This window comes from Lissotriton vulgaris, chromosome 8 (assembly GCF_964263255.1).
Source record: "Lissotriton vulgaris chromosome 8, aLisVul1.2, whole genome shotgun sequence".
Classification (NCBI taxonomy): domain Eukaryota; kingdom Metazoa; phylum Chordata; class Amphibia; order Caudata; family Salamandridae; genus Lissotriton; species Lissotriton vulgaris.
Genome location: NC_141696.1, coordinates 1,144,356,843 through 1,144,375,308, shown reverse-complemented (window position 1 = coordinate 1,144,375,308; position 18,466 = coordinate 1,144,356,843). Strand labels below are relative to the sequence as shown.

Here is an 18,466-nt window from a genome sequence, read left to right as displayed (position 1 = left end):
CGGTACAAAAGGGGGTGGTGATGGACGGAACATCTGAATCAATCAAACACTCACACCCAGTCAAAAGATCTGGGTTTAATCCATCACCGTTCTTTAGCCCACTCTGCCACCCCAGTTCAGACATGGCTATATGCAAATCAGTCTGACCCTGTGCCTCATGGGAACAGTCCAGCCCAAACTGCCAAGCCATGTCTTCCCTGGACCGGAAACAAGCTTCCGAGGACCGGTTTCTGGCATTCCAGCTGTCTTCAGCCCGGCTTGCTTGAACCCAGTGGCAAAGTGAGCAAGGGACTCACGTCTGAACATACCCTGCCACACTTATGGCGGCCAAAAGCGGTACATAAGGGGGTGGTGATGGACGGAGCATCTGAATCAATCAAACACTCACACCCAGTCAAAAGATCTGGGTTTAAACACAAAGCTGGCGTGATGATTGAAAGCCAGGATGCCCAGAGTACTGAATGTCTACTATCTGTAAGCAGAGTGAAGGCTTCAATGAACCTCTTACTGATACAGCAGTTCAAAGATTGAAGAAAAAAGATGCTGGCTTCAAGCTGTACAATGCAGTTATATCAAGCAACTAAGCGTGTTGATGGTGTCATGTGAATCAGTACCTAAGATATACAACAGAACAAATTGTTGCTCTAATCCAATAATTTAAAGCAGTTTACTGAAATTCAGAAATAGTAAAATTATCGATTTTTTTTGTAATTACAGTAGTTGCTGAGGGGCTGGTGTCCAGAAGGGCCCTGGTTCTGCCAAATGCAAAGAACAGCAGGCTGCAGTACGTTGCATTAGTTTCCCAACGCATAATGAGGTTTGAGCCACCGGGTGCAATTATCAGACTGACTAAACTGGTAGTTTAGAATTATGCTCTGTATATTATATTGATTGAATGGTATTTCAAAAGTTCCTTGCTACAAGCGTAAGCTGCACGGTGGCCACAAATACGTCAGCCATTTCTAAATGCTAATCAGCCAATTAACATGATCTTTTAGTGCCGCTCCAGTAAGGGGCTCATTTGCTTCATTTATAAAGACATGTTTCTAAAACAGACAGAACACGGTACGTGTGTGATTCAAGTTACATCATGTACGAAAGTGTCCAATGAGTTAAAGTTGTGAAATAAATAAACGTAATGGCGGAGATATTTGCCGATTTTCTACACAGTGGTTATTTCAATCAGTTTTACATGATGGCAAGTTTATGTCACTTCTCCCTAACCCAGCCCTGGAAAACGTATGGTTTTTTCAGCACAGTCTCTTCCAATTAAAGTCGCTCATGCAACAATTGTACATCGTAACAGCTGATGTATTTGAAAATATGTATAAGTACCCTACCATGCAGGTAATAAAACCTTCGACAAGTTGAGAGATTATTTTGAAGTTGCCCGAACGTTTCCCTTCTTGGATCCGCCATCCAGATAATGACCCAAAATCTAATATAAATGGCGATTTCTGCTTACAGCCTGTAGCTACTTCTTCACGTATACATTTTTATCTAGTCTGTGGCATCAGAATTAGGGGTGGGCGGAATTTGTGTAATCGTGTTACACAAATCTCCGCGAAACGGTAAAAAATCTCCACGAACACGCATAAATTCCGCGAACACACGGAATTGCTTGTTCGCAATCGCGGTTTGTGTGCTCGGGGGGGAAATATCTCGCGAACACGGATTTTGAGAACGCGAACAAGCAAAAAATTTCGCAAAGCTGTGGAACGCAGAATTTTGGGCAATTTAGCGTTCTCCGCGGAATGCAAAATTACCCAAATTCGGCTAGCGGAACAGAATTTGCCGCCCAGGCCTAAACAGAATATGCGTGCAGTACAGCAGACCCGTTTTGCATGAAGTAGTTTTCTATAAAGCTAGCCTGGCTTAGGACAGCAATGAAAAGAGGGCCTCGTGTACACATTTGGCTGTCACGTCTGTAAATGGAGAGTACAGGGCAAACCGTCATGAAGGCTCCTCAGAGAAAGTGAGCGATATTGCAGTCATGACCTAAAATAAGGTGCAAATGTAAATGTGGTGCTTGGCCATGGCTGCAAAACAGATGTTGTGTTTGAATAGTAGTGCCCGGTTCCAGGAGCGCCTAAGTGTTTATTGAGACAGTTAAAGAGGGACAACTCGGCTCCGACACGCTGCTCCTGCTGACTGGAACTCCAGTGGAATACCCTGACGACATCTGATGAGCTCCAGAACCTAGTAGCAAATAACACTTTCCCTCTTAGCTTAATACAACCAGCGCTCACCATGACGACTTTTCTCTTTTTTTTGCCGTCCCACTTGGACGGGTTTGGCTTGCTTTCCTTTGGTTTGTTATCTTTATGGGGCCATCTGTTTGACCCCATAAAGATAACAAAGCTTTTACGGCAGAAGGAAGTCAGGCCAGTCCGTCCAAGACGGACGGCAGAAATAGAGAAAAGTGTACGTCACCACAAGCTCTTTCCCAATGGGTGGCCACCGTTTAGCATAAACGGTGACGCCGGCCAATGGGAAAGAGGGGCGGGGCTTAAAGCCAGTTACAGAAACCTCCTGTAAACACTAAATCTTGCCAGCGAGACTGCGCATGTGCGCAGCTCTAGGCTTCGACCTAAAAAATAAAAGGGTGGATTGTAAGCAAGAAAGTTATTCAACAATAGTATCACCTGAAGATGTGGGATCCTATCAAAATAATATTTTTAGAAACTGAGATCATTTCTCCAAATCTTAAACTATTTTCCTTTTTTTAGTTCTATAGTTTATACTTCACTACCATACTAACAAAGTTATCATTACTTGAAAAACTGTAAGCAAAGTGTTCTAAACTGGGGGGGGGGGGTTCATGGCAAGCTAATCTGACTTTTACTATATTGCACATGGCATCCCTTGACGTAGTGTCTGGGACACCTGAAATCTCATTTCTATTTCAAGTCAGGGTGGATACTAGAGTCTGTAACTCTAATTACAGACTAGGCCCTTCTCTTAAATATCTGCTGATAGTTGATATTGTGAGTCTGAGGAAGGTTACATTTCTTGGCTGGAGGCGAGGAAGGCAGTCTGCACCTTCATTCTCCTGTCTTATTTACATAAGTAAATAAATAAGAGGACCACATCAAATCAAACAAGAACTTTATCTACTGCTGTGCCAACCCCGACTTCATCTTAGGCATGTGTCTTTGCTTTAACATTGAGGCAGATGGGTTTGAAAGAGCTAAAGGAGGATAAATTGGAGGCAGATGAACTAAGGTAGAGGCAACTTAAGCAATGAAGACTACTTGTATACCAAGAACGTCAAAGAAATATTGGCTTCCCCTGCAATACCATGGCACAATCTAAAATTTCCCAAGACTGGTTCGAACATACATGGAACAAATCAGTGTTTCCCATACAGAACACACTGAAGATAATAAGCACTGGAAGCTTCCACTTTTGGTGGCTACGGAAACTGAGGCACAAGGACAAAGTGAATTTCCCAAAGCCAAAATTTGGTTATCTGATAAATTCTGGATTCACACTTAGGCCGAAGATTCTTAGGAAGAAAATACCCTAATAGAAACTTGACAAAATCACATTCTCTGCTAATTAGGTCAATAGAAATCACTTTGATCCCAGACACCAGTGGCCAATTAGTATGAACTTAAAGTAAAAGAAACACTCACCTTGTTGCTTTTCGTATGTCGACATAAGGTGCTGGTGACTCAAAAAGACGTACACAATTAGGGTCAATTGCATGGAATGAGCTGGCTTCTTCTTTGGGCAAAGTTAAGCAGCATGGACCAACAGATGGGCCCAGAACAGCAAGTATGTCCTTCAAACTGCACCCAAATTCGTTCACCATTGAATTTACTGTTGCCATTGCAATTCCAAGAAGTGTGCCTTTCCACCCTGGAACACAATAGGAATGTAAAATCAAATCATGTTTTTTTTTAAGTTTTAGAAATCAAAGATTTTAAGCATTAAAATAGTGCATGTAACCACCAGTAAATTACGTTATTCCACTTAAATAATGTAGTTGCACTGGATAAATAATTAAAATATTAGAAGCTGCCCTCCACTTTAATATAGATCATCAACTTCATTTTTAAAAACCAACACAATATTCCCTGATCATCCGGGGTTTTTATTAACTTCCAATTTAGTTCTGCTTTGTTGATATGTAGGAAAACATAAATAACTGCAGCCAAACAGAACATTACTAGGACAAATGCATCAGCTTATACATTGTAGAACAACTAGATTTTTTCAAGGTCACCTGTGGTTCAAAGAAACTTAGTCAAGGCAGAGAAAACATTTTGTAGCAAGTGATGGTTCAGCCTGCCTCCATTTTGTATACAAATAAGGCAGAAAAGTAGTGTACCCGCTATTCATGTAGACCAAATGTTAAGAGGAGCCGACTAAAGGAGAAGCAGGAGGTAGCTCTAACACAGAACTGCTTTGGGGAGGTGAGGCCATGTGAAGGGGAGTGTGGCCAACTGTCATTTTCTTTAATTGCTGTTCCGTTCGCACCTATCCCTGATGTACTTTTCAAGTGTGGTCAACTGCATCAAATGCTACTGACAGATCTCAGGGCCCGAAAGCACTGTTGCTTACTATTTGCCAGCCACAGAAACAGGACACATTCTGATATCACTATGGCCTAATGCATGAAAAGAACATGTTAAGAAGTTGTCAATGTTGCTCTGTAATGGTCTTCTGACCATACTTGCAACGCCTTATCTTGAAATGGCAAGTTCTATATAGGGTAAAGGTTTTCAGGGTTGTTCAGGCTGGAATAGGCTTTCATAGAGAGCAGTCTGAAAGCTGCTTTCGTATGGGCTATCAGAGGTTCTCAGATATGTGTTAATCATGGGACTAAGCATGGGCCAATGTTGAATTTGCATGAGAATTTCCTTGGAATATATTCAGGTGAGATGGAGCTGTGGGTTTTCATAATCAATATCATGATGATGATGGGAGACAAGGATGTAGAGTTTGATTTATCCCTTGGTTTAGAGTAGTAGGTAGTGGAATTCATGTTTGTGGGAAGCATGGCTTGAGCGCTTATGTGATCGGACGCAGGATTGCTCTGCTCCCGGCGGAGCCCCGGCATCAAACTTCATCCTGGGCCCTGGCTGCTGATCTGGTCACCAAAAATAATGAGGGGTTGTCTGGACTCCCCACTGCCTGCTGGAGCCCGGAGGAGATAGAGGAGTCTGACCGCGAGCAAAAACAGACAGGCGGCATCACAACGTTTGCGGAAGCGACACTCAAGATTGCAGGTGCCAAGCAACTAGAATAGCGCCTGTGGCGGAGGACAGTCTGTCTTTGTCTCAGAGTGCCTGGGGAGAACCTCCGAGGAGCCGCGGCCTGAGGAGGCAAGTGAGGGAGAGCTCCCCTGATCGTCGTGGGGGCCCGATAGCAAAGAATGTTGGGGAACTGAGAGTCCTTCAGGCCATCTCCCCAGGCTACAAGCAAACACCAATAAGAAGGCTCCCTATTGGGGCTCATTCAGTCCAATCCTAATCACTGACTAGGAGGTGACTGTCAGAGGCCGTGTGCAAGAACTGGATCTTGTCCGGACATGTTCCCTTCTCCCCACCACCTGGCGAGTGCATCCTGCAGGCAATGACCGCAAAAGTGGGGCTTGGCCTATGTGGTCGGTGGGGGGGCTAAGAAGACACGACTGGGCCCCCCCGAAGCAAAGCGGATGCCAAAAGGAAGGTCGGGGGCCTGGAGCACGCAACCGAAAGGTGGGCGTTGCCTCCAGTCTGGAATGAGACCGACACCGGGGGCATGCGGAGGCCTGCCTATGGGCTTGACCCCAACCCTCTTATTTGCAAGAGACACTGTGACTACTACGCGGCGGAGAGTGGCGGGGACAGAACTTGCATTGGCCCAGGGACTTCACTGGTGCTACGCGGACAGTGTGGTTGATGGTCAGTGCTCCTCCCTGGCTTTGTGTTTGTAGCTACATATGCTGGTAGCCCCACCTCGGCACCTGGCGCGTTGCACCTGCTGGTCTGCCCTACTAGATACCTCACCCTGCTGCATGCCTTTGTTGGAACGCAGGGAACAGTCACCCCGGTTCATAGGGAGCATTGCCTGGCAATGGAGACAAACTAAAGGGCAGCCATCTGTGGGGCCCGGCCAGCTGCTGCTGCTCCGGGCTGTCTCTCTCCCGGCTGGCAGAGGGCCAGTGTTTGGTCATTGCAGGCAGATCTCGTATCAGATGACGGGGGCACTGGCCATGTGAGGGTCTAGCGAGCTGTGCACGTCACACATGGTGCAGCCTAGAAGGCACGGCTACAGAACAGCCAAATCGTTGAGGATGTCGCCCCAATGGGCAGGACCACTAGGAAAAAGGACACTATTGACACTAACTGGACCCTGAACATTGCCTTGAAATCACCAGAGGGGACGGAGGGGCTCTCACTAGAAAGCTGCGAGAGACAGAAGACAAGGTCCCGAAAGATGCTTTACCTACAGATGTAGACAACTGACTGCCTAGGACGAGATCGGCTAGACAGTAATGTATGTTATAAATCTTACGTTTCAGCTGGATGGGCGGTGCAAAGCCAGGATGCGCCTGAACGTAAGCACCCACTCAACTGGTACGTTATGCATAGGAAACGTGAGCGACAGTTAGCATGTCTGATAATTTGATGAGGGTATGTTCACTTCTCGTCCTGGGGTTGGGGCATTAAGCGGATACAATTAGTTGCCATTCACTGTGCTAATCCAGACTATCCACTCTGTACCCCTGAGGTGGAAAGCCGGGGGCTAAAAGCACTGCTACGCTTTTTAATCGTTATTATTTCATTTATTTTGAGTTGTGTTGTTTTATTAAATTGACTTATTTGGTTCCCCTGAGGCGGAAGCCGGGGGTTAGGAAGCACTGCTGCGCTGTACTGTAGCGCCTTTAAAAAAAACCATTGTCTCACTCACTCTTCCTCGGCAAACCCTGCATTATTTTAAATCAGACCTGCACTGTGTAGTGCTGACCCGAGGCTCTGCCGATTAGGTGCGGTGTCCAGTTCTTCCTCGCAACGCTGCGTTCTCCCTCCACGCCCACCTCGGAGGCGGGGCGGTGGGGGTGACTCAGGCAGCCGACGCGAGCGGCGTCCCTTTAATAGCGTGTGGTGATGCCTCCGCGCAGCGGACGCGCACGGCGGGCGCATCGACGGCGTGCCAAAGGTAAGTCCGTCTGTGCCCGTCCGTGCCGTGGCCGGGCCCAGGGCTAGCCATGCTGGCCAATCCATACCCACTCCGATCCCAGCTAGAGAGGAGATTCTTTCGTTGAATATGCATGCCACTTATTGTCATGAGCCCATAAATGTGGAAAATTGGCTGGGGCCGATCTGCTGTTGTCATTGCATGACGTATCTTATCCCAGAGCAATATACCCCGGTTATTGAATGCCCTACCTCCTTTCGAGGAGGACTTATTAACGTTAGATCTATGAGCAAGAATGGGGCACATATCTATGACCTGATCTCTGAGAACGAGCTAGACTGGCTCTTCGTCACAGAGACGTGGCTCAAAGCTTGGTGTAATCCTGTTATTACATTAGCTTTACCTCAAGGCTATCTTATTCAAAGATTAGACAGGCAGGAACAGCGTGGGGGAGGGCTTGCCATCATCCACCGAGACTCTGTGAAATGTACACAATTCGAACTCTCAGATATCAAGGGGGCAGAAAGCCTGGGTTTCAGTCTGCAGATACACGAGTCGGTTACTTTCACAGGAGCCCTAATCTATCGTCCACCTGGACAACAAAAGGACTTCCTTGAGAGTCTTGGGGAAGTACTTAGCAATCTCATCCTCAAATTTGCCAATTTCACGCGGTTAGGCGATTTAAACCTCCACCTAGATTCTGTCGCAGATTCAAGTGCGACATGTTTTAAAGATCTCATGAATGTCCTAGGGCTTACCCTATTGACATTGAATCCCACCCATAAAGCTGGACATATCCTAGATTGTATTTACACGAATTTTAAATCTCTGAAAGTAAAACCACCCTGTATCCAGACCTGGTCCGATCATATGTTTGTGCCTTTTGATCTTTTAGTTGAAGGAAAGGTGATTAGGAAGGGCCACATTAAAGCAGACGGCCTTACAAAATATGACTGGAAAAAAATAAGGGACAATCCCAATCTCCAGCGGATTGCCCTGGAAAGTAAACCATTACTGACCGGCGACACGGAGACAGATAATAAAAGCTTCTGTAACTGGATTGCTGGAATTTGCGGGCCAGCAGAGACCAGCAAATTGGGCAAAAAGCTGAATAAAATGTCCGCGCCTTGGTTCTCTCTTTCCCTAAAGGAGAAACAAATGGAGGTCAGAATATTAGAAAGGAAATGGCGTCGTTTTTATGAAGCTGAAGAACTCACTAGCTATAAAGAAGATAGGAGGCAGTAGCACGCATTGATTAAAAATGCAAAAAAGAGTACTTCCTATAGGCTATTAGCTCTTCTGACAATCAACAAAAGGAGATCTTCAGAATAGTTAAAAGCTTCATGAATCCCAGAATTCTCTTACAAGAAATCCCTCCCTCTCTTACTCTCTGTAATTCGATTGCTAACTACTTTGAGCAGAAAATATCAGACCTCACTAAAGATTTTCCACAACCATTGATCTCCCCTCTGGTAGAGGTGATTGAAGCTGGTACGGATATGGTTCATCTCAGCAAGTTCGCTCCAGTTAGCCTGGAAGAGTACCGCCAGGCGATACTATCGACCCCTGCCCCCCCTATGATGCTGCGCGCTCTAGTGGACACAGTGAATCCGATCATTAATACTATCATTAACTCCTCCCTGTCCTCTGCAGTGATCCCATTGGATTGGAAAATGGCCGCAGTAAAACCGCTGCAAAAAAAACCTCTAGCAGACTCTACCACGCTCTCAAACCTTCGTCCCGTCTCGCTGCTCCCGGTACTTTTTAAACTTACGGAAGCAGCAGTGAATAAGCAACTGACGAGGTTCCTAGAGGAAACAAATAGTTTCTTACCTGTCGGTGTAGTTTTGCAGCTTGAAGATCTTTCTGGATTCACTATGCTGTGCATATTCCGCGGTCTTGTGGTTGGGTCGTAGTAGCAGGAGCAGGCGTTGCAGTCCTCGCTTCTGTGTTCTACCAGCAGGCAAAGGTTGCAAACCGGGTGCTGGTCTTTCTGCGCGTAATTGTGTCTGCAGTTGGGGCAGAACTTGAACGGCGTGTTGTCCATCCTCGTGCGTTCAGGCCTCCCTGACCGCGTGGACGTCGAAGATCCTCGAAGTTCTCGAGGTTTTCACCTTCTTTTCTCTTCGTCAATGTTCTGTGAAGTCTTCTCTAGTCTTCTTCTTCCAATATCTTCTCCAACTTCTACTCTTTTCAGCACTTTCTCCAAAAATGTCTGGAGCCCACACGGGAACGATCCAGACCCGACCGCGGAAAAAAGAATCTGAAGATGGCGCCCAAGAGTGGGAGCTTCCGCAGGAAGCATGCCGACGTCACCGGAAATGCACCCGAGGAGGTGTGACGCCGACGCCCACAAGGGCTACCAAAAAAAAAAACAAAAAAAAAAAAACTGAGAAAAGACTACGAATCCGGACCCAACCACAAGACCGCGGAATATGCACAGCATAGTGAATCCAGAAAGATTCACGCTGCAAAAATAATATTCTGCACCCGAATCAATCCGGGTTTATGGCCAAGCACTCCACGGAGTCCGCTCTATTGTTCACAGTGGAGAGCTTGAGGACTGCCATGGATCAGGGGAAGAAGGCTGTACTGGTCCTACTTGATCTGTCGGCGGCCTTCGATACGGTGTCACACTCCGTATTGATTGGCCGCCTAGTAGCATGAGGGATAGCCGGGGCTGTGCTCGAATGGCTAAAGAATTTCCTCAGCCACAGGAGGCAAGTTACAGTGCTCGGGGAGTACCATTCGGAAGAGAAAGCGCTGACAACAGGGGTGCCGCAAGGCTCAAGCTTAAGCCCCGTACTGTTCAATCTGTACATGACGCCCCTGATTGAGCTTATTACATCCTTTCACATCAGCACAATATCTTATGCTGATGATACTCAGCTCATCCTGGTACTAGACGGCGAAACGGTGAAGGCTGAGGAAAATCTTAGAGACTGCCTCGCCGCCACCTTTGACTGGATGAGAAACAATCATCTTAAGTGCAATTCGGGCAAAACCGAAATTCTACCGTTCGGGCAGCAAAACTTCTTCTCCCCAAGACTATGGTGGCCACCAAATGCAGAGGCTCCCCCGAACACCATTGTTACAGCCCGTAACCTAGGGATTAGATTTGACGAGGCACTATCATTTAAGCAACAAGCAGGGGCTGTGGCAGGGTCCTGTTTTAGTATAATCAAGGGGCTAAGAAGATTATTTGACCTCCTCCCATTGGCAGCCAGGAAGACGGTGGCGGTGGCACTTATTACATCTCGCCTAGACTACTGCAATAGCCTATATGCAGGATCAAATAGATCAGTCCTGCATCGGCTGCAGATGATCCAGAATGCCACCGCCCGTCTTGTCCTGAGATGGCCAAGGAAGTCATCTGCCTCAGCAGCACTCAGGGCTTTGCACTGGCTACCTATCCACAAACGGGTGCTGTTTAAAATCCTAGTCATCACCTTTAGGGCATACCACCAGCAAGGACCCAAATACTTTCTAAATCGGATTCAGAGATATGTGCCGTCTCGGAACCTTAGGCCATCAAACCTGAACTTGCTGTGGATTCCTAAATTCAGGCTATCCACCAAGGGAGGAAAATCTCTTGGAGTACTGGGCTCTAGGGCCTGGAATAAGCTTCCGCTCCAATTGCGCCAAATCCCTCTGGAGAACCATTTCAGAAAGTCCCTGAAGACCTGGGTTTTTGATCTTTCAGACAAAGCATGTATCTCTCTGATATAAGTATAATGTTATAGGCAATAGCAGACTGATGCTTGACTAGTCTTCCGGCCTATTCCACTCTAGGTGACGGGTTTTCAGCGCAAAGAGTGGAGTGAAAGCTGCGCTCTATAAGAATGAAATTACATTACATTACATTACACTCAGCTACTCATAAATGCAGCAAAGGTACGGTTTCCTTCCTGTTGACCCCCTGAGGGGGACCGATCACTGTTCTTCTTTGTCTAGTCTGATCATGGCAACCCCCTGACCTACTCCTTTATTAGTTGGAATGTCCGGGGCCTAAATAATATGGCGAAACAATACAAAATTCATGCCTACCTCAAGAGGAGGGGAGTCCATATTGCCATACCACAAGAAACCCAACTGATCGTTCTAGAGAAAAAGGCGCTGCACAAGCACTGGTGGGGGCAGATTTACGATACAACATACTCTGCATTTGCACAAGGTGTCTTGACATGGATCAGATCAGGTGTCCCAATCCAGAAAACGTGAAAACTTACTGACCCACATGGCCGCTATGTTCTTGTCAAGGGTAGACAACCGGGACAAGACCTAACTGTTATTAGACTTTACTCCCCTAACATTGACCAAGAGGGTTTTTTACAAACATATCACAGACTCATTACTGAACCTATTTGGCTCCATATCAGGCCTTCAAATAAACTGGCGAAAATTGTTTGTGTTCTCCCAGAGTCCAGATGTGCCACAACCACAAGATTTGCGGGTGGTTGTATGAGAGGGGCACTGTATGAAATATTTCGCCACCAAGACTTAATCCAGAAGGAAGTGTTATTTCCTAAAAGGATTACTTCAGTTTTGTCGGACTTTAGTTTAAGACAGTTTTCCTGCATCCAGGTGACAATATTTGCCAGGCAGTTTCTAAACCTACTGGCAACCACGTTGACATCTGATGATATAGACACCACTATTTGTGTGTCGTCGACATAGGAAACTGTAGCAAAGCCATATGAACGAATACTTTTCGGTGAGGTTGTAACAGATATTGAAAAGTGTAGGGGATAATGACGAGCCTTGAGGCGGGGTGCCTTGTGGGGTACAAGGTATTGAGAAGGGATGCGAGGAAAAATCCCAAAAGGCAACACCTTGTTCTCCATCAGAGAAGGATCTATGGATGGTAAGGGATGCACCTGTGATCCGGATACTCTCCACCTGGTTGATAAGCAGAGGGTGATCCACCATATCAAACAGTTTACACATTGCCTCAAATTTAAGCCCGACAGCTCTTGTGGCAAGCTAAAACAAGGTACCAGGATGTTATGCACATGTTCATTTTATGACATTTTGCGATTCACTATGACAAGGATTGTGGCTGTTGCTTGAGAAGGGCTCACAATCCCCTCAACCAACAACCCAATTTCTCACTCTGGTGCTCAGTGATGGGATCCAGTTCTTGTGTTTGTGCAGTTCCTGGGATCCAGTTCATGTGTTTGTGAAGTTCCATGCAGTCATTAGTGTAACACTAAAATCCCAGATAAATAATTTGCTACCAGATTTGACCCCTTTTTGTAAAAAGAATATCCTTAGTTTTTGATTTTTTCCTTTCTCCAAATTTAAGTCTACCTCACTTCCTTTTTTCCCCTGCAATGAAGATGGAGGTGACCAAGGCTGATGAACTCAGCAGGGCTCAGCTGCAGAGGCTTTGCAAGGAGGAGAGGGGGCTGAATGCAGTAAAAAAAAGGCCACAAAGGTGAACCTCCAGATAGCCCTCCATGCCTAAGAGGCAGTCAAGAAGATGCCGTCCATTCCAGAGGAGTTGGAGGATAACAACCCCCAGGACAAAGGGGACTTGGAGGAGGAGGAGGAGGGTCTTGCCAAAGGACCTAAGCAGCACTCCCTGAAAAAGAGGAGGACAACTTACCTACAGGAGAAGGCCACCCTGCTCTTAACATGTCCCCTTTGGAGCTGGCAAACAGAAAGGCTGAGAGGGAGTTCAGGCTGCAGATGGCCAAGTTCAAATAGGAGGTAGCCAAGGAGGAGGCTTCTGCTAAAAGGTCTTTAAAAGAAAAGAAGCTTCTGCTGTAGAAAATGCTGAATGGGCCTTGGTTGAAAGAATGTCTCTTGACTCATGAGATGAGCCCAAGGGAGCAGGACACCAAATGTAATAAAAGCAGCAGAATCCATCAACAGTGGTGGCAGCCCGTCGTCCAATAGAAGGTGAGAGTCTCCATATCTCAAGACCTCAGCTATGTAGTGGGAGATGTCATAGGCAAATGGTTTCTGCCTGTGAGGTAGCCCTTTAGAATGCACACGATCCCAGAGGGAGATTGGGAACAAACTTGTGGAAACACATGCCCACAGTGGGGAGGGGCACCCTTTTGACCGTAGAGGTGAGGGATCAGATGAAGTATGCTCCTACGAAAGCCCTTTTACATGCCAAGTTGACCCTGAGAAGTACTGCTTCAGGGACAGCCATAAACTACCAAACCAGTCTTGGGTTGATTTCCTGAACTACTTCAGCAAGGCACTGAGTGGTTGGTTGAGGGGCAGCAAAGCTGATGATTTTACTGGGCTGTACAACCGGATTCTGAGGAAGCACATGCTCAATACCGGTTTAACAGCGCTGTGCAATCACCTGGTCCCTGAGAGCTTGCTTAGGAGGTGGACCTCTGGGTCAGCACCAGTGTCTCCAAAAAGTATCTGGGGGATTCCCAAAAGGATGAACAGGGTCCTCACCAGAATAAAGAAGGGGGAGAGAAAAATAAAAATGAAAATGAAGAGTTCTCTCATGGCACCCAAAATAGTTCATGGGTAATGGTACCCAGCCCCAATCTGACCACAAGAACAATGACTTCTTTGATAAGAAGACAAGTAAGGTTGTCCCCAAATGCCAGGGGAGCTACAAGTTTGGGCATCTGGGGTTGCCAAGTGTCCCAAGTGGGCACAACCCCCCGCCCCATTGGTGGGCAGGCCTCAGGTTCGGCCCGTGTAGCACCTGGTGAGCAGATTACCAGAGTTAGACTGCAGAGGTGAACCTAGTGTTTCTGTGTGAAAGGAGATGGTGCCTAAAGCCCACTATACTTCCAGGTACAGGCAGTAGGTCAGCATCAATTAGCAAGTGGAGGCTCTGATAAACACAGTCAGTATGACTACCATAAAGGTGTCATCTGTTGTCCTCCGAGCAGGTAATACCCAATACATTTCACCAGGTTGTAGAAGCAGACAACTGGGACAGTCACTACTCAGCGGCTCTGGTTTCCTGTGAGTGAGGTGGGGAGGGGGTCTCATGTTCTGTAGAAGTAGGAGGGAGCCATGCAATGCCTATAGATTGTATATTAGGCAATAATCACGAGCACACTATCTGGAACTAAGTAGATCTTGGATTTCAACTGGAGAGGTTAGTGCTACCTGGGTGGGTGTGCCAGAAAACAACTTCCATGGCTGCCGAAGAAGGGGAGTCAAGGAAGTCTGGAAAAATGACCCAGGCAGCTGCCAATGAAGGGAAGGACAAGGAGATTGGGAAAGGGGTAACCAGCCCCTAAACCCCCATGTTCCATGTTGACAAGGCACCTCAGGAGGCCGCCCCAGAGTCTACCTGGGAGGACATTTCTGCCCTGGGAGACATACCTGAGCTTGATGGTTTGATTGTTGAGGGCGAGCCTACCCGAGATGAATCGTGTAAGGCACAAAACGAGTGTCCAACCCTAGAGGGCTTGAGGGGACAAGATTAATACCAGACAGATGGTGACACTTGGGGAGATCACCTGATCTATTGATAGAAACAATCCCTATATAGTGAGCCTAAGGTTCCTGAGCCTGGGGCAACCAGCCTGTTGGTGGTTGGCTATTCACCAGTGCTACAGAGCCTTCTTACTGGGCTGGCTTATGACATACCCCTGGCAGGACATCTGGTGCAGGACAAGGCCTTTGCAAGACCGGTTACCAATTTCTATTGGCCCCAGATGAAGACAGCCTCAAATTCATTCTATAGGTCATGTTCCACCTGCCAGGACATTGGGAAAAGAGTGAAAAAGCTCAAAGCTCCCATGAGTTGCTTACAAGTCATTGGTATCCTCTTTGAAAAGGTGGGCAGCAACATTGTTGGGGCCCTTGACCTCAAAACTGCCTTAGGAAACATGTTTATCTTGGTTTTAGTAGACCTTACAGGGATGTGGAATTCCTATAGCCCGACGCCAGGGACATTTTGATTGGGGTCAAGGGCAACAAGTTTTCATGTGTATATTGTCTTGGGACAAGTAGGCCCAACCCCCTACAGCACAAACCCTTTGGTTGCTAGTTTACAGTACCACATTATAGATCAGGGAAAGGCACTGCCTGCAGTTAAGGTAATATTTGTGTCCATGTGTTAATGCTGTTCAAACTTAGGGTGAGCGCTCTAAGTAAATGCTGTAAGCTCATACTGCACTAATAACCGTTGTTCCAGGATAAAAACATGTACACACGTTTTCAATGTTTAGCAATATGAGGCTATGTATACAACTCCCAGAATGCTCTCTGATTAGATGCAAATATTTGCAGAAGCTTGACAACAAGATTAAGGATTATTTGCTGTAAAAATAAAATGTTCACAAAAAAATGCAAAAACATTTTGCTAAACTACTGTACAATTTTAGGCACTATTCTATGCAAAATCATTTAGTAAAATGTTTTGATGTATTCTAGTATTTCGCAAAACTATTTATAATGGAAATTCAGTGTAACCATTTTTAATAAGATTATGGGAAACATAAAAAGAACAAGCATTGGTAAAGCCATTAGGTCTGGAATTGTTGGTCCGCCTTTTTTGATTTTGTCAATGCGTGACTTGTTTTGGCATAGTTTTTGTAAAACCTTATTGGTGTGGGAGCTGCAGGGCCCTCAACATTATAACAAACATTGGCAAAAAGCAAACATTGTTTTGCCACAGTAGTTCCTGACACTGAACAAAACAACTGTGTGTTGATATACTCGCTTGTGAAAGAACAGAATGCTGTCACTCACAGTGAAGCTAGGAGAGAGAGAGAGAGAATATTAATAAACACGAAAAGTCCCGTTTAACGCCAGAACTAATTAAGGTCCCAATTATTAAATAAAGTCTCAAAAATGCACCAATGTCCTTGCATTAAGTGCAGATATACTACTTTTGTGAATTCACAAGACTTTACACAAGTAGACCAAGAAATAGTACTCCTAAAAATATTTGTGAACCGCATTTCAGCTTGAGCTAATATCGAGGTGTATATTTGCTCATGCGAGTATCTGAGTGTTTGCAAGTGAACTTTCCCTCCAACCACAATTTTGTCCTAACCCTAGAAGTTTTATGGCTGCCATTGTCAGGAGTAAAGGTCCAATCTTTTCTCAGTATGAGAAAAGATTAAAGAAGAGTTAGTGGAAACCCTTAATGCATGCAAGTTAGTAGGTTTGAACAGACTCGAAAGGGTATTCCACCCCTAGAACTGTTGCTTACCACTACATTCAACCCCTAATAGACAAGTAGATATTTTATTAAATTCCACATCCCTACCTTATCAGCAGATACCCAGGTTATACATTTAGTGGCTATGACCTGGTGGGTATTTTTACTCATGTGGGGGTCCCCAAGGCAGTGGTGTCTGACAGGGGGACACTTGTCACGTCTGCCTGCATGCAGTCCAGGTGGGATGAGTGTGGGGTAATCTACAAGTCCCCCACTCCCAAAAACTCTAAGACTAATGGGGTTGTTGAAAGATTCAAAAAGACCCTCAATGGAATGATTAAGGGCCTGCCTGAGCCAATGAGGGGGAAGTGGGATGACCTCTTGCCATGCCTGTTTTTTTGTCTACAGGGAGGTAAAACAGAAGGGAGTTGGGTTTAGGCAATTTGAGCTCTTCAATGGTCACCCTTTTAGGAGACCTCTTAGTCTAGTAAAGGAGGTATGGGAGCAAGTTCCCAGACAGCGACCCCCCAAAAAAACTTCTGGATGTATTCTGCTACTTGTTGGCTCAAAGGACCCACATACAGCGATTCTGGAATAAGGCTTTTCGAAACTTAGATTCTAGCCAAGAAGTGATGAAACTCTGGCACAAAGCAGAAAGCCACTCTGATAGAGTTACATCCTGGCCAGAAGGTGTGGGTAATGGAGCCAGTGGAGCCCAAGGCCCTTCAAAACCATTGGACAGAGCCTTATGTGGTGAAGTAGAGAAAACAAGGGGGGGGGGGGGGGGGATAGGTCACAGATTTAGTGGACCTCAAGACTCCCAGAAACCCCTTAAGGGTACTGCATGTGAACTGCCTCACACCACACTATGAGAGGTTGGCAGTGCATAATTTGCTAAAGAGTGCCAGTGCCCAAAGCTCTGCTTAGAAACTGGTGGTCCGTGTAATTAAATGTGCGTGCATCAAATACAATGGCTTTTACTCTACTACCAGACACTCCCTGCCCCTTTTTTCTCACTCTTGCATGTTCCTGCTTTCTTCCTTTGTGATGGTTTTGACGACTTTCGTTTTCTCAGTCCTTTCAATATGTGTGTTTTTCCCCTCGCTTGTACTTGGCAAATATGTAAGGTGGAAAAATAAGTGCTGGTGGCACCCGCAGGCAACCAACTCAAATTAAGCACTGAAGGTCAGAAGCTAACCTTGCTCCTGGTGATAGATGGAGTAGTGTGATTCTCTCTCTGACCTATCCTCCAGACAGAAAGATGGATCAAAGGGGGGTGTCAACTTCTCCCCTACTTTGACTCCAGAGCAGCAGATGGACTGTTGACAGTTGTTAGAAAGGTTTGCCTCACTGTTCTCGTCACTCCTAGGCTTGCACACTTGCGTACTCATGAAATTGATACTCAAGACAGTATACTTGCTAAGAATATAACTTACAGGTGGTCAGAAAAGGCAAGGGCTAGCATTAGGGATACATTATCTAAAATGTGTGAGCTGAGAGTGATTGAGCACTCAAGCCACGTTACAGCTGTCAGCCATAGGCTGGTCTTTCTCCAAACATCTTTGCCCATTCTACTCATGTTTTGCTGAATTAATTTTGTTTGCCTTAGGGACTGAGTACTTTAGCACTGCTAACTAGTGCTAAAGTGCTCTTACTCGCTCCCTAAAAGAGGATTACATTGGCTTACATCTGATTGGCATATTTAGTTGACTTGAAAGAACCTAGTAAATTGGAATTTCATATATCCAAGCCTGAGAAATAAATGCGGATAGTGGGTCTGCAGCACACATTGTGCCAGCCCCTTAAAACGTGTCCTTGGCAAGCCATTGCAGTCTGTGAGTAGTTTTAAACTGACAATTCAACTTGGCAAAATAAACCTTTTGTCAAGCCTAAAACTCCCCATTAAATACACTTAAGTCATCCCCACAGTAGGCCCTAAACATCCCAGAGGGCAGGGTGCAATATATTTAAAAAGTTGGACATGGACTTTCAAGTTTTACATGTCTTGATGGTGAAACACTCCCAAATTCATGTTTTTAATTCTTGGAGGCTTACCCATCCCATGGGATAACATTGGGATACCTATAGGTGATAACTTTGTTTGGGAGCAAGTAGAAAATTCAAGTTTAGTGCATAAGGAATTGCAATTTAAAATTCTCTTTCACTGTAAAGCCGGACATCGCCACAGCCATCCCCGAAGGCTACAAGATCACCCGCATGGACCGTACTGAC

General features: G+C 45.9%; 1 protein-coding gene across 1 annotated transcript in view; it reads right to left on the bottom strand.

The window, feature by feature from the left end:
- LOC147698402 (purine nucleoside phosphorylase LACC1-like) overlaps positions 1-18,466 on the bottom strand; it is a 77,269-nt gene that overhangs the window by 6,050 nt on the left and 52,753 nt on the right. The window contains exon 5 of the mRNA XM_086935005.1: positions 3,639-3,864. Within this exon, the coding sequence (XP_086791131.1) occupies positions 3,639-3,864 (226 nt within the window). The remainder of the gene's footprint in view (positions 1-3,638; positions 3,865-18,466) is intronic.